This window comes from Bufo bufo, chromosome 4 (genome assembly GCF_905171765.1).
Source record: "Bufo bufo chromosome 4, aBufBuf1.1, whole genome shotgun sequence".
In the NCBI taxonomy this organism is placed as follows: Eukaryota; Metazoa; Chordata; class Amphibia; order Anura; family Bufonidae; genus Bufo; species Bufo bufo.
Window position 1 is genome coordinate 256425318 of NC_053392.1, and position 23742 is coordinate 256449059.

Below are 23742 nucleotides of genomic sequence, written 5' to 3' on the forward strand. Positions count from 1 at the left end.
CATCTTGGACTCCCAGGTTGCTGCTGGGAACGATGTTGTCCGAGTAGTACACCACTTTTACAGATTGACAATAATACGCACAAAACCGAAGATAAACATTCTTTCCTGTATATTTACTTGTATATAAAGTACAAGTGCTGCCAAAAACTACAAGTAAGAGGCACTCTGATACAACCTGTATATCACATAAAGGAAGGCCTCATTCACATTGTGGTAAAATTGTTCAGGTAGTGGGACTCCTACACTAATAAATACTTTGCACTAAGGGAAAAGGCTGGCAAAAATTACAAGGAACCGCCACTCAAATACACCCTTTATTACACATAAAGGATGGCATCATACACACCCTTGAAAAATTATGATTGATGACCTGCTGGTGACCCTCAAAAACATTAGGAGCAAGGCCCTGCTGGTGACCATCTAAAACATTAGGGGCTAGGGCCTGCTGCTGATTTGACCATCTAAAACATTAGGGGTGAGGGTCTGCTGCAGAGCTGACTCTCTAAAACATTAGGGGCGATTGTCTGATGCTGATCTGAGCATCGAAAAAATTATGGGCGAGTGCCTGCTGCTTAACTAACCATTGGAAAAATTATAGATGAGGGCCTGCTGGTGAGCTGACCCACTAAAAGATTGTAGGTGATAACCTGCTGGTGAGCTGACCCTGTAAAACATTATGGTCGAGGGCCTGCTGGTGAGCTGACCCTCTAAAATATTACATGCGAGGGCCTGCAGGTGAGCTGACCCTCTAAAAGATTGTAGGTGAGAGCCTGCTGGTGACCTGACCCTCTAAAACATTACATGCGAGGGCCTGCAGGTGAGCTGACCCTCTAAAATATTATATGCGAGGGCCTGCAGGTGAGCTGACCCTCTACAACATTAGGAGCGAGGGCAGACTAATAAGCATGTTGATATGATGTAAGAGAAGGAGGAGGAGGAGAAAAGGAAGATTGAACCATATACCCTTTTTTGTGGTGGAAGGGGTGCATGGGAATACAGTGTTTTTCAGTACATTATAAAAACACATTTAAAGTGCCTTTATGTTCAGCCGCTTTTCTCTGGTGGAGTAAAGAAGTGTACATCCAGGCCTTGTTCATTTTTACAAGAGTCAACCTGTCAACATTTTCAGTTGACAGGCGGATGTGCTTATCAGTTATTATGCCCCCAGCAGCACTAAATACCCGCTCTGACAAAACGCTGGTGGCAGGGCAGGCCAGCACCTCCCAGGCGTAGAGCGCCAGTTCGTGCCACGTGTCCACCTTGGACACCCAGTAGTTGTAAGGCACATAGAGATAATTGAGGACACTGACACGGTCTGCTACGTACTCCTTCACCATCTTCCAAATTTTTTCCCTCCTTGTGACACTAGGCCACGCATCAGGGTGAGGGTGCTGGCGGGGTGTCATGAAACTGTCCCAGGCTTTGGAGAGTGTTGCCCTGCCTTTGTTGGAACTGCTGTGTGTTCCCCTCGTCTCTCCTCCTCGGTTGCCCAAGGAACTACATACTCTGCCGCCAGCGTTGTCAGCTGAAAATTTTTTGGAGCAATTTTTCCACAACTACCTTCTAGTATTGCACCATTTTGCTTGTCCTTTCCACCACAGGAATGAGAGATGAGAAGTTCTCTTTGTAGTGGGGGTCGAGAAGGGTGTTGTCCAAAATGCGTAAAATGCATGGATCACGGGAAAGGCAGCCTAACATAAAGTCAGCCATGTGTGCCAGAGTCCCAACAGGCATGACTTCGCTGTTGTTATCAGGTGGATGACTCTGAATCTCCTCATCCTCTTCCTCCTCTTCTGCCCATCCACGCTGAACAGATGGTATTAAACTTCCATGGGTACTACCCTCTGTAGCAGAGGCAACCGTCTCCAGCTCTTCCTCATCATCACCATCCTCCAATTTGCGCTGAGAAGACGAACTGTGGGTGGTCTGGCTGTCACCCTGTGTAATGTCTTCCCCCATTTCCACCTCTTCCACATGCAAAGCGTCCACCTTAATTGTGAGCAGCAAGCATTTGAGTAGACACAAAAGTGAGATGGTGACGCTGATAATAGCGTTATCGCCGCTCATCATCTGTGTTGATTTCTCAAAGTTTCTTAAAGCTTCACAGAGGTCAGACCTCCATGCCAACTCCTCGCTTGTGAATAGCGGAAGCTGACTGGAAAGGCGACGACCATGTTGCAGCTGGTATTCCACTACTGCCCTCTGCTGCTCACAAAGCCTGGCCAACATGTGGAATGTCGAGTTCCAGCGCATGCTCACGTCACACAACAGTTGGTGAGCTGGCAATTGTAATCGCTGCTGCAGCGTTGACAGACCGGCAGAAGCTGTCGATGACTTGCAGAAATGGGCACACAAGCGGCGCACCTTCACCAGTAGCTCAGGAGAATTGGGGTAGGTTTTGAGAAACCGCTGAACCACTAAGTTGAAGACGTGGGCTAGTCATGGGATGTGTGTGAGCTTCCCGAGCTCCAAAGCCGCCACCAAGTTACGGCCATTATCAGACACAACCATGCCTTGTTCTATTTTGAGTGTCGAGAGCCACAGCTCAGTCTGGTGCCTTATCCACTGCCACAGCTCTGCGGCGGTGTGCTGTTTGTCACCTAAGCAGATCAGCTTAAGCACAGGACGCTGTTGACGCTTCCCCACTGCAGTGTTACACTGCTTCCAGCTACTGACTGGTGCTGCAAGAGGATAGTTTTGAGACTCTCCATGGCGGGAGGAAGGAGGATCAGTGTGAGGATTGTGTTGACCAGACTCTTGGCTACTGAGACTGGACTTGATGGAAGACAGGGGGGTGCTTAACCGACTGGAAGCATTATCTGCTGCAATCCAACTGACCACCTGGTAGCACTGGTCTGACTTCGAGAGCATTGTCCTGCAAACTGGGACATGAAGCTAGGTATCGTGGATTATTTTTTTTCTTGTGCTCTGGCAGCAGGCACAGTTTCAACGCACCCAGGGCCATGGCCTCTGCGTGCACCATCAGCATCACTTCCCTGTCCCTTACTGCTCACCTTCTTCATATTAAATGTTTTATATGCTTGAAAGTATGTAACACGTACAGTAGCGTAGGATTTGTAAGTGTATGCGCAAAAAAATAAAAAAAGGTATTTGGGATGTGAAAACGTCACACAGGAGATATTCCGCAGATAATGTCGCTGATGCCAGCAGCGGCTAATAAAAAATTACAGGAAATTTCACAGGTATTTAGGATGTGAAAACGTTACACAGGAGATGTACACCAGGTAATGTCACTGCCCGAAGCGGACACCATCTATGGAAAAAGTACACTGGATGTCGCAGATATTTTTTGGATGCACACACGTTACACAGGAGAAATACTGCAGATAATGTCGCTGATGTCACCAGCGGCTAGTAAAAAATTACAGGGGATGTCACATGTATTTGGGATGTGGAAACGTTACACAGGAGATGTACCCCAGGTAATGTCACTGTCCGCAGCGGACACCGTCTACGGTAGAAGAACACTGGATGTCACTGATATTTTTTGGATGTGCGCAAGTTACACCGGAGATGTAGCGCAGCTAATGTCACTGTCCGCAGCAGACACCATCTACGGAAAAAGTATACTGGATATCACAGATATTTTTGGGATGCCCACACGTTACACAGGAGAAATACTGCAGATAATGTCACTGATGTCAGCAGCGGCTAATATAAAATTACAGGGAATGTCACAGGTATTTGGGATGTGGAAACATTACACAGGAGAAATACCGCAGATAATGTCACTGATGTCACCAGCGGCTAATAGAAAATTACAGGAAATGTCACAAGTATTTGGGATGTGAAAACGTTACACAGGAGATGTACCCCAGGTAATGTCACTGTCTGCAGCGGACACCATCTACGGAAAAAGTACACTGGATGTCACAGATATTTTTTGGATGCACACACGTTACACAGGAGAAATACTGCAGATAATGTCGCTGATGTCAGCAGCAGCTAATATAAAATTACAGGGAATGTCACAGGTATTTGGGATGTGGAAAAGTTACACAGGAGAAATGCCGCAGATAATGTCGCTGATGTCACCAGCGGCTAGTAAAAAATTACAGGGGATGTCACATGTATTTGGGATGTGGAAACGTTACACAGGAGATGTACCCCAGGTAATGTCACTGTCCGCAGCGGACACCGTCTACGGAAAAAGTACACTGGATGTCACTGATATTTTTGGATGTGCGCACGTTAAACCGGAGATGTAGCGCAGCTAATGTCACTGTCCGCAGCGGACACCATCTACGGAAAAAGTACACTGGATGCCACAGATATTTTTCGGATGCGCACACGTTACACAGGAGATGTAGCGCAGATAATGTCGCTGTCTGTAGTGGCCTAACTATTGCACGCTATTTAGCGCAGGATGCACTAAAAATAGATATTGCTGTCACACACAATAGTCCTTAAAAGGACTTTTGGGTCTGTAAAGTTTTAGCAATTTAGCGCAGGTTGCGCTAAAAATATATATTGCTGCTGCCACACACAACAATAGTCCTTAAAAGGACTTTTGGGTCTCTGACAAGTTTTTCAACTGAAAAAAAGAAAATTTCACTCCCTACACTATCTTTCCCTTCTTCAGCACAGCTCTCCCTGACTAAAACTGAGCCGAACATGTGTCATCGGGTGCTATATAGCACCCGATGACGCCTTCTGGCCAACCAATCACAGTAATTCCAGTAACCAACATGGCTACGGCATTACAGTGAAGGGCAGTACTTACCTGCATGTTTATTGGCTGCGTAGCCAATATCATCTCAATCAGATGTCTCTGTGGTGAAGTCTCTTAACATAATTTTACCTTGGATGGTAACTCACAGCTGCTGGAGACGATTTTGTGCAACTTCTTCAGGAGACTGATTGCGGGTGTGGATTTCAAGCAGTCGTCCATGTAGAAATCTTCGCTTCACCCTCTTGGGCTGAATGTCTGAGACCATAGATAGCGACTGCAGCGGAAGGACTGTTTCCGAAGATGTACACTCTCATTCGGTACTCTACAATGTCTTCATTGGGGTCGTTGTTGCGGTACCAGAATAACCTCAAGTAGTTTCTATGTTCTTCCTTGATCAGGAAGCTGTCAGACATCTGTTGTATGTTGGCCATAAATGCTACAGAATCTCTGCGGAAGCGGAGAAATACCTCCAGAAGTCTGTTGTTGAGGTCTGGACCAGACAGTAAGACATCGTTTAGCGAGACGCCTTCGCACCTGGCCCTTGAGTCGAATACTACTCTTATCTGCCCTGGCTTTTTAGGATGATACACGCCGAATATGGGTAAGTAACAACACTCCTCTGAGTCTTGGAGCGTGGGTGCCATTTCTGCATGGTTGTTCTGGAATATTCTTTCCATGAAGGTAAAGAAATGCTCTTTCGTCTCTGGTGTCCTCTGAAGTTTGTGTTTGAGGGAGACGGCTGTAGACAAGTTCTTTGTTAGGTAAGCGTTGTCTCCGGGGTTTAAACGGTAAAGGTGCGACCCAGCTTTTTGACTTGTCTTTTACTATTCCTTGATCCATGATCTCCAAGAACAGCCTGTCTTCTATAGACATTGCGACCCTGTTGTCCTTTCCTGTCCTGTGGAAAACTGTGCACCCTAAGTGATCTTGCTCACCATCGTAGGTGTGGTCTTCACAGGGGCTATCTGCAAAAGGACAAGGCACAGGAGCATTGTGTGGCAATTCTTTTATCAGGAAACTGCTCTGACATGGCTGGAATAAGGAATGACGTCCATTTTCAAGTGTGCTGGTGAGCATACTGTTGACTGAGGTCGACTTGTGTGCTCCTCCTAGACAGACGATGGTCAAGTCCTAGGTCAAGTCTCTTGGCGTATGGAGCGTTTTGGGGGCCATTAATCTGTCCTCTAGCCTTATGAACTTTATAGTATGTCTCTTCCAAGGAGTAAGACTATTGGAGCTTCTGGGTCCAGTTCCGGTATCAGGTGAGCTATACGCCTCAGGTGGGGGTGGTATGCCGCTACATCTGGTGTTGGTATCTCAGAACGGTTGTCAGGAATGTGGTTGCATACCAGTATGGTTGGCAGGGACAAGCGGGTCTAACCATCCATGGACTCTACCTTGTACCCAGTTGCCTTCCTCCCCGCTGTCTCAACGGTACCAGCACATGTCCTGAAGGAGTAGGGAGAACCGGCCTTACGATTTTGAAGGTGTCGAAGAAGGTGGATTTAGCTAAAGACCTGTTGCTTTGATCATCTAAGATTGCATATACTTTGATTGCTTTATCTTGGTGGCCGACCGGATAAACTCTGACAAGGCAAATTTCTTAGCAGGACTTCCATCCTGCGAGTCCTTTACTGATCTCTGTACAGTGAGAAGTGACTACTGGGGTGTCTATGTCAGTGTCTGCTTTCCGTCATGCTCCTCTGCTTGGGATAATACCTGAGAGTTGTCCAGGGTGTAATGCCGTGTTGTCTTCTGTGCTACCGCATTCTGTGCATGTCACACTGACCTTACAGTTCCTGGCGAAGTGCGAATTTGTAGTGCAGCACCTGAAGCAGATGTTGTTTTCTTTGAGGAATTCTTTGCGGTCCTCTAAAGACTTCTCCCTGAAGGCTCTGCATTTTAGTAGAGGATGTGGTTTCTTGTGCAGGGGGCATTGTTTGGTAAGATCTTTGGATTGACACCGCTGTCGGTGTCCAGGAATGCTAGCCCCGGCAGATCTCCTTCTGCATGAGCAAGCTGTACCTCTATCAACAAGTCACTGAGTTCCCTGTAGGGGTGCACCGAAATGAAAATTCTGGTCCGAAACCGAAACCGAAAATTCAGGATGCCCTTGACCGAAAACCGAAACCGAAACTGCCCTTTTGCCCAAATACTTTTAAAATACTTTTTTTTAAATGATTTTATTAATAATTCTTTTTCATGAATGAAATTCATCTGTGGGTGGCGCTGTTATGGAGAGGGGGATCTGTGGGTGGCGCTGTTATGGAGAGGGGGATCTGTGGGTGGCGCTGTTATGGAGAGGGGGATCTGTGGGTGGCGCTATGGAGAGGGGGATCTGTGGGTGGCGCTGTTATGGAGAGGGGGATCTGTGGGTGGCGCTGTTATGGAGAGGGGGATCTGTGGGTGGCGCTGTTATGGAGAGGGGGATCTGTGGGTGGCGCTGTTATGGAGAGGGGGATCTGTGGGTGGCGCTGTTATGGAGAGGGGGATCTGTGGGTGGCGCTGTTATGGAGAGGGGGATCTGTGGGTGGCGCTGTTATGGAGAGGGTAATCTGTGGGTGGCGCTGTTATGGAGAGGGGGATCTGTGGGTGGCGCTGTTATGGAGAGGGGGATCTGTGGGTGGCGCTGTTATGGAGAGGGGGATCTGTGCACTGTTATGGAAAGGGGATATGTGCACTGTTATGGGCATAACAGTGCACAGATCCCTTTCCCCATAACAGTGCACAGATCCCTTTCCCCATAACAGTGCACAGATCCCCCCTCCCCATAGCAGTGCACAGATCCCCCCTCCCCATAGCAGTGCCATAGACCGATCCCCCTACCCATAACAGCCCCGGCCCTGCTGCTCACAGCATCACTCACTGCATCTTTATTTTACCTTACAATCGTGACGCTCCGGTAACAACTCTGCAGGCAGAGCGGAGGGCGGCGTAACGTCACTTACTCACGTGACGCACCTGCTCCGCCCACTTTATGAATGAAGGAGGCGGAGCAGGCGCGTCACGTGAGTAAGTGACGTTACGCCGGCCTCCGCTCTGCCTGCAGAGTTGTTAGTTACTGGAGCCTCACGATTGTAAGGTAAAATAAAGATGCAGTGACAAAGTAAACCGCCCGCCCGGCGCCCGCCCGCAGATGGTGGGTGACAAATCCCACACCCCATATTTTCGGCCGATATGTAACAATATCGGCCGAAGTGGATTAGGTGCATTTTCGGCCGATATTTTCGGCTGCCGAAATTTCGGTGCACCCCTAGTTCCCTGAGTTTCTGGTAACCCCTACCCAATATTCTGGGAAAATTATCAATTCTCTTATATAAAGCATTTTCTATAGCTTCTAGTGACCCATAACACTCATGAAGTCTTTCCCACACCATCTTTAGGCCTTTGTGCAGCTAGTTAACAGGTGTATGTTAATGATTCTTTTGGCGTGTTCAGCAGACTTGCTTCCAAGCCACTTTACCAAGAGATCTAACTCCTCACTACAAGAAAGATCTAAATCCCTTATGGCGTTCTGGAAGGCTCACCATGCCCTGTAGTTCTCGGCCTGATCGGTGAACTTTGTAAGTCCTTTAGTAACCACCTCCCATTTAGCAAAGAACTTAAAGAAGTCCATGGCGGCCTGGTTAGCGCTGATACTACCCGTTGTGCTGTTGTTATGCTGCGTGTTTGGTGTATCACCATACCTTTTAGGGGTTTCTGGCTTTGGGCAGTCTGTATAATACTATTCTGACGCAAAGGGTGTCCCTTTAAGTCAAAGGCGAAGGTTGTAGCTTTCGTTCTGTAGAGAGGTAGTTGTGGCTGGCATCGCCTTGTCGTATACTGTCCTGCTCGAGTTACTGCAGTTCAAGGTAGGATCTTTGGAACTCTTTATAAGCTGGCTGATGTGCTAGATCATAGTTGTCATCTGTCTTTGGATACTGATGGACATATTCTGAGGTGCGTTGTGCTAGATCTTGTTGATCTAGGTCTGGTCCAAGTACTTTGATGTGTTTCACGAGTCCGGGGAACTCCATGGCTTTTAGGAACTCTGCTTTTGCTATTGTGGCTGCCGCTTCTTCCTCTGCTGCGAGTTTTTCCAGTGACGCTTGCAGGCATGCTCTCTCCTTTTCCAGTGACACTTGCAGGCATGCTCTCTCTATTTCCAGTGATGCTTGCAGGCATGCTTTCTCTTTCTTTAGTTGCATCTCTTGTGCAGCAAAGGAAGACTTTACTTTTGCAGCTTCAGCTTCTGCATGGGCGAGAGCAGTCATTTCTTTTATTGAGGACTTGCTAGAGAGGCTTGCATTTGACCTGGTCCTGAATGATGATTCCCGGCTAGTGGACATTGTGTGCCTGTTTGCTAGCTGCTTAATGTCTCTGTGCAGACTCAGTCTAGGTAGGAAAGGACTTCAGCGTGGTCTGGATCATGCTGTGCTTGCTGGGGGCTGCCTTCTCGCTTCTTGTGACTGTATGGCAACCTCTGTAATCGTGTACTCAGGACCGCGTGGCTGATGGCGGCTCCGTATAGTCACATCTACTACCGCTGGTGACTAGCATCTGTTTTACTGTTCTGTCTTCTTACACGTTCACACAGTGTGCAGTCTGACATTCAGCATAAACCATTCCTGTCTTACAAATAAGAGGACTGTTCTTTGTAGTCTAACTTGTTTATTGGTCAACAGGTTGTACTCTCTGCGTGGTGCGCGTGTGTGAGAGATTGTACATTTGATTGATCGATTGGTAAAACTACAAGAATACAAATAACATGTATAAGTATTAAGCATGGATAGCATGTACTATAACATTTACATTGACAATGAAAGCACATGGTAAAATGGCTGCCTATACATAGGATTACATGTCTAACATCTAACAGTTATAACTCCCTGAATAACAATTACAACTGACTGAACAGCTCTGCATCATACAATATCCCTGAAACAAAGGTAGATCTCTTACCAGATATGATTTTACAAGGATGGTGGAGTTTGAGAAGGAGACATGCATAGGACAGGTCTGTACTGTGACCTGGAGACTTCTCTTTCTCAGAATGCTTTGCACTCCCACAATGCAGTGCACCACCCAGTGCACCACACAGGAAAAACAAAGTGTAATACAACTTAACACCGCTGGATGGTGCTATAACCAAACTAAACACTTCAGAAATACCAAGACTGAGGCAGACGTGATCTGTAATGATTCTCTAACCCTGCTGGGTAGAACATTAAGTGCATTTCTTTGTAAGTAGTGGGTGCATTGTATCCCTCAGATGCTGCGTTCATAGCTGATAGCGGAATCTGACAATAATAACACAGTGTAAAATTTTAAAAAAATTAATTAAATCACACTTAACTTCATGTATTTGCTCACAAAGAGCTGGCCGCCACCATACTTACCATCAATACGTCACATCTTCAATCAAGATGGCAGCGGCCGGCCTATTGAAAGCAAATGGATGAGGTAAGTATGATTTTATTTTTATATTTTTTACTGCCATTCAGGGAAAATCGATTCACTACCACGAAACACGAGGAAATTCAGCTTTGCGGCGTATCGAATTTTTCCTGAAATTCGGGTCAAAGTCGTTTTACTTTTCACTTCAGTCTACTATGAAGTGCACCAAGCACCTTGTAGGGCCCCAAACCCCCATGTGATTTTATGGTGGTGTAAGATGGTTATATGTCCACCATACCAGTGCACTAGCTGAGTCTGGATGTATAGAAACAAAGGTAAACTCATTACTATGTTTCTATAAGGGTTCACGTACAAGTTACTCACACAGGTAGATAATACCAAAAACTGGTACAGCAGCTTCAGAATGGAAGTCCAAGCATTACCATAACAGGTTCACAATAAAAATAATTGTTTTTTGAAGGGCAGGACAGACTGTGGTAATGTGGGGATGTGGTAATGGAGATTAAGGACAAGTGCTGCTGCTCATTAGCCACATCGGCTCATGAACTCCATTCCTACAGAGATTCAGCTGAAGATCTTATCTTCTGTATTCAGGATCACAATCCCTGACAAGTAAGAGAAGAGGATGAGGCAGCTCTTTACCTCAGTGTGGTGAAGTAACTTGTCCTCCTGTGTGATTAGGACAGGTTTTGTGTATACTAATAGGACAGTGGCCATTTTGTTTCTCCTAATGGTTACTCCCTAGACAAATCAAGCCATTATGACTCAAGTAAGGTATTTGGGAATATACTTATAATAAAGTAATATTTAAGTATTTTCATTTTCTTAATTCCCAGAGAACCCCTTTAAGTATTTGTGATCTATCGTCAGGAATGGTCATCAATATCTGATCAGTGGGGTTCTAACTCCCAGTAGACCAGCTGTTTGGAAGAGTCCTGAACAGGGACTGACTGGGAATTTAAAGAGGCCCTGGGAAAAAAACTAAAAGTGGCCTTATGTTGTAGGTGGGTCTAAATTGACAGGGGTAGGGCAATGCAAGTACACAGGGTCAGAATATGTAGGCAGGGACAACAGAAGTATGCAGAGCCAGCAATACAGTAGTATATCATAAAATACTGCCCCAACAAAATTAAATGCAACAGTGCAGCACAAAATACTGTCGCTCTGATCACAGTATTTAACCATATCACCGTCCTGAGGATAGCAATACAGTTCAGTTCAGGAGGGCACCTGCGGCTGCCGGCCAGGTGTATAAGTACTTAATGCTCCTTGCATTAATTAATGCTGAGAAGATGAGATCATTATGTACCTGGCCAGCGGCTATGAAGAGGGCTCGGGCAGTCCTCTGGGCATCGGCCCACTATGAAATCTCCCTGTAGTCCACCCCTGGTCCATTCTATGGCAGCTGTGCTTTGTATTGCAGTTCAATTCCATTCACTTGATTGGGAGTAGGCCAAGTGACCAATGGAGGTGACATCACAAGTCAGGAAAAGTCTCAGAGCACACCCAAGCTTCCTATAACTGCCCAGGAGTTAGACCCCCAATAATCACAGGTTCAGGAAAAGCCACAGAGCACCCCCAAGCTTCCAACAGCTCACCAGAAGTTAGACCTCTCTGGTAAGAGCTGCAGAGCACACCTGATCTTCCTACAGCTGAACAGGAGTCAGAACCCCACCAATCAGATATAAGTTACAAGAGAACCATTAGTCCCCTTTCCCACCATTTCGGGGAAGGGCCTGCATCACTGCATCATGGCACCTGGGACAGGTGAGTATTATAATACTGTGTGTGTGTACACTGTATTAATGGTCCACAAAAAAAGAGGCACTTCACACACGGGTTACAGCCAGAGACACTAAATAAAAAGAGGGCCAGAGGCACTAAACATAAAGGGGACACAGTTAGAGAAACTATATATAAAGGGGTCTTAGCCAAGGGACATTATACACTGCTCAAAAAAATAAAGGGAACACTTAAACAACACAATGTAACTCCAAGTCAATCACACTTCTGTGAAATCAAACTGTCCACTTAGGAAGCAACACTGAGTGACAATCAATTTCACATGCTGTTGAGCAAATGGGATAGACAACAGGTGGAAATTATAGGCAATTAGCAAGACACCCCCAATAAAGGAGTGGTTCTGCAGGTGGTAACCACAGACCACTTCTCAGTTCCTATGCTTCCTGGCTGATGTTTTGGTCACTTTTGAATGCTGGCGGTGCTTTCACTCTAGTGGTAGCATGAGACGGAGTCTACAACCCACACAAGTGGCTCAGGTAGTGCAGCTTATCCAGGATGGCACATCAATGTTAGCTGTGGCAAGAAGGTTTGCTGTGTCTGTCAGCGTAGTGTCCAGAGCATGGAGGCGCTACCAGGAGACAGGCCAGTACATCAGGAGACGTGAAGGAGACCGTAAGAGGGCAACAACCCAGCAGCAGGACCGCTACCTCCGCCTTTGTGCCAGGAGGAACAGGAGGAGCACTGCCAGAGCCCTGCAAAATGACCTCCAGCAGGCCACAAATGTGCATGTGTCTGCTCAAACGGTCAGAAACAGACTCCATGAGGGTGATATGAGGGCCCGACGCCCACAGGTGGGGGTTGTGCTTACAGCCCAACACCGTGCAGGACGTTTGGCATTTGCCAAAGAACACCAAGATTGGCAAATTCGCAACTGGCGCCCTGTGCTCTTCACAGATGAAAGCAGGTTCACACTGAGAACATGTGACAGACGTGACAGAGTCTGGAGACGCCGTGGAGAACGTTCTGCTGCCTGCAACATCCTCCAGCATGACCGGTTTGGCATTGGGTCAGTAATGGTGTGGGGTGGCATTTCTTTGGAGGGCCACACAGCCCTCCATGTGCTCGCCAGAGGTAGCCTGACTGCCATTACCATTAGGTACCGAGATGAGATCCTCAGACCCCTTGTGAGACCATATGCTGGTGCGGTTGGCCCTGGGTTCCTCCTAATGCAAGACAATGCTAGACCTCATGTGGCTGGAGTGTGTCAGCAGTTCCTGCAAGACGAAGGCATTGATGCTATAGACTGGCCCGCCCGTTCCCCAGACCTGAATCCAATTGAGCACATCTGGGACATCATCTGGGACATCATGTCTCGCTCTATCCACCAACGTCACATTGCACCACAGACTGTCCAGGAGTTGGCAGATGCTTTAGTCCAGGTCTGGGAGGAGATCCCTCAGGAGACCGTCCGCCACCTCATCAGGAGCATGCACAGGCGTTGTAGGGAGGTCATACAGGCACGTGGAGGCCAGACACACTACTGAGCCTCATTTTGACTTGTTTTAAGGACATTACATCAAAGTTGGATCAGCCTGTAGTGTGTTTTTCCACTTTAATTTTGAGTGTGACTCCTAATCCAGACCTCCATGGGTTAAAAAATTTGATTTCCATTTTTTTATTTTTGTGTGATTTTGTTGTCAGCACATTCAACTATGTAAAGAACAAAGTATTTCAGAAGAATATTTAATCAATTCAGATCTAGGATGTGTTATTTTTGTGTTCCCTTTATTTTTTTGAGCAGTGTATATAAAGGGTTCACAGCCAAGAGGCTTTATATATACTGTATAAAGGGGGCACAGCTAAGAACAGTGGTGTGCTTATGGGTGGGGGCAACCCGGGTGTCAGGCTGTCAGCTATACAGGGGGGTTCTGCCTGAGTAGCAGCGCCCGGTCCAATGTCTCTGCAAGGAAGGAGAGCTGTGATTCTCTTAGGACAAAGGACCTTTGATGACATCATCACCATGTGACCAGTAACATATCAATATTACTGGTCACATGGCTATGAGGTAATCAAAGGTCCTTTCTCTCTACCAGGCCAGAAGTGTTGCTGCAGGAGAAGTTTGCCATAATTATGAAGCTTTTATTGTGAAGATTACATCAGGAAAAGGTGACAGGGGCTGTTATGCTATACTGTAATCTACTGTATAGTGTGGAGTGCTGTAGTGCTCTGCTGTATACTGTGGGGTGCTGTATATTGTGGAGTGCTATACTGCTCTACTGTATACTGTGGGGTCCTGTATACTGTGGGGTGCTATACTGTATGCTGTAGGATGCTATACTGCATACTGTGGTGTGTTATACTATGTATTGCATACTGTGGGGTACTATATACTGTGGGGTGTTGTATACTGTGAGGTGCTGTATACTGTGGAGTGCTATACTATATATTGCATACTGTGGGGTACTGTATACTATAGGGTGCTTTACTGCATACTGTGGGGTACTGTATACTATAGGGTTCTATACTGCATACTGTGGGGTGCTATATTATATATTGCATACTGTGGGGTGCTGCATACTATAGGGTGCTATACTGCATACTGTGAGGTGCTGTATACTATAGGGTGCTATTCTGCATACTGTGGGGTGCTGTATACTATAGGGTGCTATACTGCATACTATGGGGTGCTATAAACTGTGTATTGCATATTGTGGGGTACTGTATAATGGGGGTGTTATATACTGCATACTGTGGGGTATTACACTGTATACTGCGGAGTGTTGTACGCTATACACTATGAGGGGCTGGGGGTGTTATACAATAGACGTCAATACAACAAATCTGACCTAGATGAATGAAGGTTATTAGGTTCTCCTAAATAAAAACTGCCCCCCCCCCCCCCACGGCTGATAGCCCCCAATTTATCCTATAATCTGTAATAATAATTCCACTCTATTTCATTAAAAGTCCTCTGACCACTAAACACCGGCGAGCTATCGTAGTGTATTATTCTGCCTTCACTCCTGCACCAGGGATGTGGTTCTGTGCACTGTCACCACTCGTCCCTCTATTGCTTCCTTTTCATTGATTATATGGTTTAGGGTCAGCACTGACGATAGCTTCATACACTGCCCCCATAATGTTTTCCAGATCCCTGGCATCCTCAGGGGTAATGGGCAACGACACTATATACGTGGCAAAGTTTTCTTTAATATTTACCAGAAAAAAAATAAACATGGGGCACAACGCGAAAGAGGGGACGGTCGGGGAAAATGGACAGAGGAGGCTCAAGATGGGTAAACAGCCCCCGGCCTATGATATACTTAATCCGCCACTGGTGCACGCTCTGATAAGCCAGGGAGTGCGCTCACGCCTATCTCACTTGTATGCTCGCTGCCGGCCGCCGCTCACCCTCCAGGCGGGAAAACCTCCTATCTTCCTTGTAGCCGCTTGCTCCAGTGCTCCTGACCAAGAAAACGGCTGTGCTGTGCAGCCTGTGCCTTCTAGTGACCACCTCACCAGTGTTGTGTGTGTCACAGTGTGTGTCTGCAGATACACTGCCGCCGAGCTGAGCCTGCAAAAAGCACTGTGGTGTGTGTCAGTTAGAAGTGGTGCAGACAGTCACAGTGGCACTTTGGTGTGTGTCAGTTAGGAGTGGTGCAGACAGTCACAGTGGCACTGTGGTGTGTGTGGCAGTTAGGAGTGGTGCAGACAGTCACAGTAACACTGTGGTGTTTGGCAGTTAGGAGCGGTGCAGACAGTCACAGTGGCACTGTGGTGTGTGGCAGTTAGGAGTGGTGCAGACAGTCACAGTGGCACTGTGGTGTGTGGCAGTTAGGAGTGGTGCAGACAGTCACAGTGGCACTGTGGTGTGTGGCAGTTAGGAGTGGTGCAGACAGTCACAGTGGCACTGTGGTGTGTGGCAGTTAGGAGTGGTGCAGACAGTCACAGTAACACTGTGGTGTTTGGCAGTTAGGAGCGGTGCAGACAGTCACAGTGGCACTGTGGTGTGTGGCAGTTAGGAGCAGTGCAGACAGTCATAGTGGAACTGTGGTGTGGCAGTTAGGAGTGGTGCAGACAGTCACAGTGGCACTGTGGTGTGTGGCAGCTAGGAGTGGTGCAGACAGTCACAGTAACACTGTGGTGTGTGGCAGTTAGGGGCGGTGCAGACAGTCACAGTGGCATGGTGGTGTGTGGCAGTTAGGAGTGGTGCAGACAGTCACAGTGGCACTGTGGTGTGTGGCAGTTAGGAGTGGTGAAGACAGTCACAGTAACACTGTGGTGTGTGGCAGTTAGGAGCAGTGCAGACAGTCACAGTGGCACTGTGGTGTGTGGCAGTTAGGAGTGGTGCAGTCACAGTGGCACTGTGGTGTGTGGCAGTTAGGAGTGGTGCAGACAGTCACAGTAACACTGTGGTGTGTGGCAGTTAGGAGCGGTGCAGACAGTCACAGTGGCACTGTGGTGTGGCAGTTAGGAGCGGTGCAGACAGTCACAGTGGCACTGTGGTGTGTGGCAGTTAGGAGTGGTGCAGTCACAGTGGCACTGTGGTGTGTGGCAGTTAGGAGTGGTGCAGACAGTCACAGTGGCACTGTGGTGTGTGGCAGTTAGGAGTGGTGCAGACAGTCACAGTGGCACTGTGGTGTGTGGCAGTTAGGAGTGGTGCAGTCACAGTGGCACTGTGGTTTGTGGCAGTTAGGAGCGGTGCAGACAGTCACAGTGGCACTGTGGTGCGGCAGTTAGGAGTGGTGCAGACAGTCACAGTGGTGTGTATTGAGGGGTCACAAGCCAGCCAGTGCCAGGGCAGAAATTTACAAGGGGCCCAAATATGGATGAGAAAAAACCAAGCTTATTAACCTGTAGGATACCAGTGCCGTACCTGTACGGCACTGCAGGACGTGACTTGAGTCCCATCACTGTACAGGTATGGCGGGCTGTTCGGGCAGGTGCAGGAGCTGTGCCCGTCCGATCAGAGGCACAGGTCTGGCTGTCACTGTCAGCTGAGCCCCTACTATCAGGGCAGGGTGCACCGGCATCAGTGAAAACTCCAGCCCACTCTATAAAAATATAACATGATCCATCCCGTCAGGTGAACCTGTAAAAAAAATATATAAAAGCTGTGCAAAAACAGCCATTTTTTCTTCACCTTCCCTCACAAAATGTGTAATACCAAAGCTTACATTGTATTTTCATGGTGACAGAGTCCCTTTCAATTTTTATTTACCAGCAATTCTCTATTTACTAGCGATAAAAAATGTTATTTCAAACAAAATAAATATTTCAGTATATTTAAATGTAAAAATAAAGTTTCTTATGGTTTCGGCGGGGGGAAGGGGGCTGCCAGAGAAAGTACCGGCCCCGGGTGCCAAATACCCTAGGCATGCCACTGGCCAAGAGGCACTATATATAAAGGGGCCACAGCCATGTGGCACTATAAATAAAGGGGGCACAGATAAGAGGCACCATACACAGGGTGCACCAAGAAGAGGCACTAAATAAATGGGCACTGACTGTGTCTTAACACTGCTGTATAGAGATGAAGAAGGTCACGGCACTCCAAAAGCTTCCTTATTCAGTGTTCTTTATTGCACCAAAAATATAGCAGCAACGTTTCGACAATACAGTCTTTATCAAGCTACATGTAGCTTGATAAAGACTGTATTGTCGAAACGTTGCTGCTGTATTTTTGGTGCAATAAAGAACACTGAATAAGGAAGCTTTTGGAGTGCCGTGACCTTCTTCATCTCTTCATGGTAATTTTGGGGGTCTCTGAGGCCGAGACCTGACGCCACGAGCACCGCCGCAAAATCTCTTGAGTTTATCCAAGTAAGTGGTGCTGTCCTACCACCTATTTTTTCTGTTTAACACTGCTGTAGTCACCTGTATGATGGTTGCTAGCAGCAACTTCTATCATACCTTTAAAACTGTTCAGGTCATACTAAGAGCTGTAGTTTCACACTGTACAAACTTACATGGGAAGGGCTAAGCAAAGTATGCAAATGGTATCTGTACTAAACTTTTTAAGCTGGTGATGTGTATATGTAATGGGCTTAGTTCTGAGGCTCTATATATATGTACTGAAGTTAGAGGGGTTCTCCGGGAATTAAGAGAATGAAAATACTTAAATATTACTTTATGATAAATATATTCACAAATACTTTTGTTATTATGGCTCGTTTTGTCTAGGGAGCAATCATTAGGAGAAATAAAATGGCTCCGTCCTATTAGTACACACAAAACCTGTCCTAATGACACATTAGGACAAGTTACTACAGAACAGTGAGCTAAAGTCTTATAGTCTTATAGAGATATTGTCACTTTTCTATTAAGTTGTGGCAGCCATTTTTGCAAATGTGACAATCACTATGATTATTCTTAATTATCAATTATAATAAATAATGACTTTACTTATGTTCTGATTTACAGCTGTTTCGTACCCAAATTATAAGAAGACACCCCCTCCAGTTCCTCCACGCACCACCTCTAAGCCGCTTATCTCAGTGACAGCACAAAGCAGTACAGAGTCTACCCAGGATGCCTATCACGATAGCCGGACTCAAAGGATATCCCCATGGCCTCATGATGGCCGGGGCCATTACAACTCCACAGACAGCCTGGATAGTAACAAGGCCATGCATCTCGCCTTGGAATCAGCTGCGGCACAGCGCCATGCCTCTGAGAGCAAGAGCAGCTCTGTTAAGAGCACCAGTGACAAGGCTGTTCTTGTGACCAAGTCAGATGAATTTATAAGGAAACGGCGTTCCTCAATAGGAATCCAGGTATGATTCCACTTGTATGTGAGATACTATGCTGGCAGGGGCAATATTTTGGAGGAGGTTATAAATGAACATAAAATTAGCTTGGCGTATGAATTTGGGTGATATTTATATTAGTTACTAATGTTAGTTATTATTTATAAATGTCTCCTTAAAGGGAATCTGTCACCCATTTTGACCCTATTAAACCGTTAAAATAGCAATGTGCAATAAAGAACCTTCTTACCTACATGTATCTTCTTTGTTTTATTCAACTTTTCATTCTTATAAAAAAAGCGATTTTTCTGATATGTAAATGAGGTTCCAAGGTGCCCAGAGGGGCGTTATTACTCTGCTCTGGTGCCCAGTAACGCCCCTCTTTAGTGCCCAGCCGGCCTTTCTTCCAAGCCCAGCACGCCTCCTCATAAATAAATGTCCTCCCACATACTGGCCGAACGGCGCCACCCCCTCCACTACGTCATTTAATTTATTCACTTCATCGGGCGTTCCTTCCTCCTCTCTTGGCCTACGGCGCCGTCCCCTCCCCACCACGTCATTTAATTTATTCATTGCACCATCGTGCTTCCTCCTCTCTTAGCCTACGGCGCCACCCCCTTCCGATTACGTCATTTCATTTATTCACTTCATCGGGCGTTCCTTCCTCCTCTCTTGGCCTACGGCGCCGCCCCCTTCCATTACGTCACATGTATTCATAGCACCGGCCCTCCCTTCCTCCTCTCCTGTCTCAGAGGCAACAGCGCTCGGATTATGTCACTGGGCTCAGCGCATGCCCAGTGACGATATTGAGGCTGTTGCCCTCTGGAACAGGAGAATCGTGCAGGCGCAGGCACTCACCGATACTGCGCCTGCGTGGGATTTCTGAGAGGAGGAAGGGAGGGCCGGTGCTATGAATACATGTGACGTAATGGAAGGGGGCGGCGCCGTAGACTAAGAGAGGAGGAAGCACGATGGTGCAATGAATAAATTAAATGACGTGGTGGGGAGGGGACGGCACCGTTCGGCCAGTATGTGGGAGGACATTTATTTATGAGGAGGTGTGCTGGGCTTGGAAGAAAGGCCGGCTGGGCACTAAAGAGGGGCGTTACTGGGCACTAGAGCAAAGTAATAACGCCCCTCTGGGCACCTTGGAACCTCATTTAATATCAGAAAAATCACTTTTTTATAAGAATGAAAAGTTGAATAAAACAAGAAGACACATGTAGGTAAGAAGGTTCTTTATTGCACATTGCTATTTTAACGGTTTAATAGGGTCAACATAGGTGACAGATTCCCTTTAAGCAGAAAGATATATCATAGATATGTTAGATGCTTAATGGGAATCTCTCACCAGCGACCTCCCTATTAAACTGTCTGCATAGACACATCGCTGTGATTCACCTGATTAAAACACTGTTTTGCAGCAGTTAAGATACTTTTTCCAATATGCAAATTTGCACCCACGCGCCACTCCTTTCTGTGGGCAGCCCCTCTGTCACTGCTTTGTGAGTTTGGGTGCAAACTGGCAACAGAAATAGGGAGAGTTTGGGTGCAACAAGAGCAATGGTGATGCCCTCATTGCACCAAAGGCCTAATTTGCATATTAAGAAAAACTACCATAACTCAGGAACAGAATCTCCGATCAACAAAAGAAAAACAGCGTTTTAACCAGGTGAACTACAGCAATGTGTCTCTGCAAACAGTTGGATAGGGAGGTCGCTGGTGACAGATTCCTTTTATGTCTACAAACAAAATGAAGTGCCTCTTCCTATTATCACTTGAGGAAGACCCTAAGGGTTCATTCACACGTTCGTGGTGTGTTGCGGACCCGCAAATTGCAGATCCGCAAAACACACCCGCCCGGCACCCCTATAGAAATGCCTATTCTTGTCCGCAGCTGCGGACAAGAATAGGATATGTTCTATCTTTTGCGGAGCTGCGGTCCCGAAGATCGGGGCCGCGCTCCGCGGATGCGGACAGCACACTGTGTGCTGTCCGCATCCATTCTGTCCCCATAGAAAATGAATGGGTTCGCACCCGTTCCGCAAAATTGCGAAACGGATGCGGACGCATTTGCGGACGTGTGAAAGGACCCTTAAGGAGCTAAAACACAAGATGGATTCTGTTGCTTTTGAAAATGAAGGATATCTGTGCAAAAATATAGGCATTTTTAGAATTTATAAATTAGAAATATCATGTGCATTTCCAGATAAGTAGTGATTTCAATGTATTTGAAATTGGAATTTTAATAAAGTTACTAATAATTACTTTATGATAGCTGCCCGATGTCCTGATAGATGCAGCGGTCTGCGCCATTTCCAGGTTTGTTTTGACTCAGAAAGGGAACCTCCCCCCTCTTTGTGTTGGTATGTCACTAGTGATGTGCTGAAAAGGGCTGGGCTGGTTCAGTTTATTAGCTAAGCCAGCCTTAGCTTAGCCAGGCTTAGCCATCAAACTGAGCCAAGTAGCATAGCGTAACTAGTCACTGGCCAACAGAGAAAGGAAGAGAAGCTCCCTATGTTAGAATGGACCCAGAAGTGGTCTAGACTGGTCTGGATATTGTGACACTGGTAGCACTGATTCCATAGTGTCAGACTGTGCAGGGACACCCTTCCCCCGACTGGTAACACCCATCTGGACCTTCATTGCAAACTGCTGGTAATTTATTTATAACTTCTAGCAGACATAATAAAGGAATGACACATCATAGCATTATAAGAATAGATGCTCCAAAATTGATATTACAAGGGGAATGCAACTACTTTCTAAAACAGACATGCCACTTTACGTTTTAGGCCTAATATTGTATATTGGTAATACATTTAGAAAGTTGTATAACATAATGCACTGTATAAATAAAAATTCAGTTATACTGCTATGAATACATATAGTATATTGAAGGGAAATAAGAAAAAATATGATGTTTTTGGAGGGATGGAATTAATCAAATACAATGCCAATTAAGATTGGAATATTCAGTATAAATCAAAATATTGGTATTTGGTTTTATTGACTTAATATACAGTATGTTATTGAAAACCAGATGAGTGCTTTTATAGATGTGGCTCATAAGGGGATCCCAGTGCTAAACAAGTCAAGGATAACTTCAAAGAGTGGATTGGTTTCAGAAAGATAATCTCATTTAAACCTCACTTATACTGTACTATGGATCTATTGAAGTTCTCAAAGTGAAGATTCTGGGAAAAATATTCTTCTTGTGAACAACATCCACTTAAATGTCAAAGGATTTGTCATGTTTTAAACAGTGGTCTGTGTAAAAGAGTTAACATTTTTTAAACAGTTCTTAATATAGCTGACCTACTTGAACTTTTAGTATTGAGAAGGCTGTTACATAAAGAAAACTATAGTATAATAATATAGGATACATTGGTAAGGGGTGGTCTGCTACGTTTGATAAGCTTGTAAATGACATTACGATTACCATGACAGGGTTAGAAACAGAACAGAAGAATTATTGTTTAATAATATCTTTAGGATCTAGGGGCTATTGAACAATATCCTTGGTTAAGTGAGTGTAATAGAGAGTCTAATATTTATATCTCTGGTGGTCAGAAATAGGCTTTAAAAATAATAGAATTCATGGTGTATTGTCAAGGAAATATGTAGGAAAACATTAATGTAGTTGATGTGGCTGGACTCTTCACATGACGGGGTTGTTAACCCTTAGGGTTTTACACTCTTTAGGAAAGACAGGGCAAACAGGAAAGCAAGAGAAGTGTGTCTGTATGTTAGGAGTGATATGAAAGTCGCACGTGAAAGAAGCAGTAGAAGGTAAAGATGGTGAAGATATTGAAATCTTGTGGGTGGAATTACAAAGGGAGGCAAACAATGAAAAAAATTATAATTTTAGTGTAATCTATAGACCCCCTAACATCACTAAGGAGATAGAAATTCAGTATAACCAAATAGAGCGGGCTGCACAGATGGGCACAGTCATCATAATCAGAGATTACTGGGGTAATGTTTCTGCCTCAACTGCAAAAGTAGGAAGAACTCCTCATCTTGCTGCAGGACCACTTTGTGGGTCAGTTTGTAGAAGATACAGCTGATCAGCTTTTTGAGAAGGCATGGCGCTCCTGTGAGACACGTTAATGTGTCATGTGGTCTAGGAGCAACTCAGCCCCAATCAAGTGAAAGGGGCTTAACAAAATACCAAGCACACCTGCTATACAATGTATGGCGCTGTGCTTGGTAAGCTGTAAGAAGGTAGCGGTGCTCACAGGAGCATCGGTGCCTTCTCAAAACAGCCGATCGGCGGCGGTTCCGGGTGTCGGACCCCCACCAATCAGATGCTGATGATCTATCCTGAGTATAGGTCATCAGTAGTGTAGAGCGAAGCGACGCATTCAAAGCGGAATTCGGTCCAAAGTTTAGTAAAACTTCAACTCGCAACGAATCCGAATTTCCTTGCGCTTCATAGTGACGAATCAGAATTTCCTAAAATGGCGGCTGCACCTGTTAAAAAGTGAAAGTAAGAAGCCTGGAAACACATGATCACCCATAATTCTGTGCAGCCAGCCAATCCACAGATAGCCATCGCCTGTGATGTTACAGCCCTAAAAAACCCTCATCCTGCATGGTCTTAGGTCATTTGCCTGTGAGCTGAGCATAGGGAGAGACATGGCAAGCACTCATGCACTAGGGACTGTGTTGCTGAAAAAAACTAATAGAAGAATATTGGAGAGGGAGAGTGCAGGGAGACTACAGGGAGAGTGCAGGGAGACTACAGGGAGAGTGCAGGGAGACTTATTCTGCATCAGGTTTATTTATTTATTCCTACATTTACCTATCCCTACATCATCTGTAAATGTAATTCAATATCAATAAGATAGAAGCCTTTATTATTCCACTGCCAGCATGCCAACCAATTCCAACCAGTCTGCACCCCTTAGAGGGGCCAGGACTTAATAATGACCATCCTCATCTTTTGCTGGCTTTACTTCTTCCAAACCATTCTTCAAGTCTCCAAGTCCTAGAAAAGTCAGCAAGATGCAGAGAGAGGAGGAGCTGTATGTTCCTGATGACATATTCTCATCGATATTAGATGATGTGGAAAAGGATGAAAAGCAGATGAGAGAAGAAGGGCTCCCACCTGTAGGGCAGAAGGGTGCTGGGGTTGGAGAAGTGGGTATGCCAGAG

General features: G+C 46.0%; 1 protein-coding gene across 1 annotated transcript in view; it reads left to right on the forward strand.

Annotated features, from left to right (window-relative positions):
* Positions 1–23742, forward strand: part of DLGAP2 (DLG associated protein 2) — a 166082-nt gene that overhangs the window by 76960 nt on the left and 65380 nt on the right. The window contains exon 5 of the mRNA XM_040426807.1: positions 18257–18609. Within this exon, the coding sequence (XP_040282741.1) occupies positions 18257–18609 (353 nt within the window). The remainder of the gene's footprint in view (positions 1–18256; positions 18610–23742) is intronic.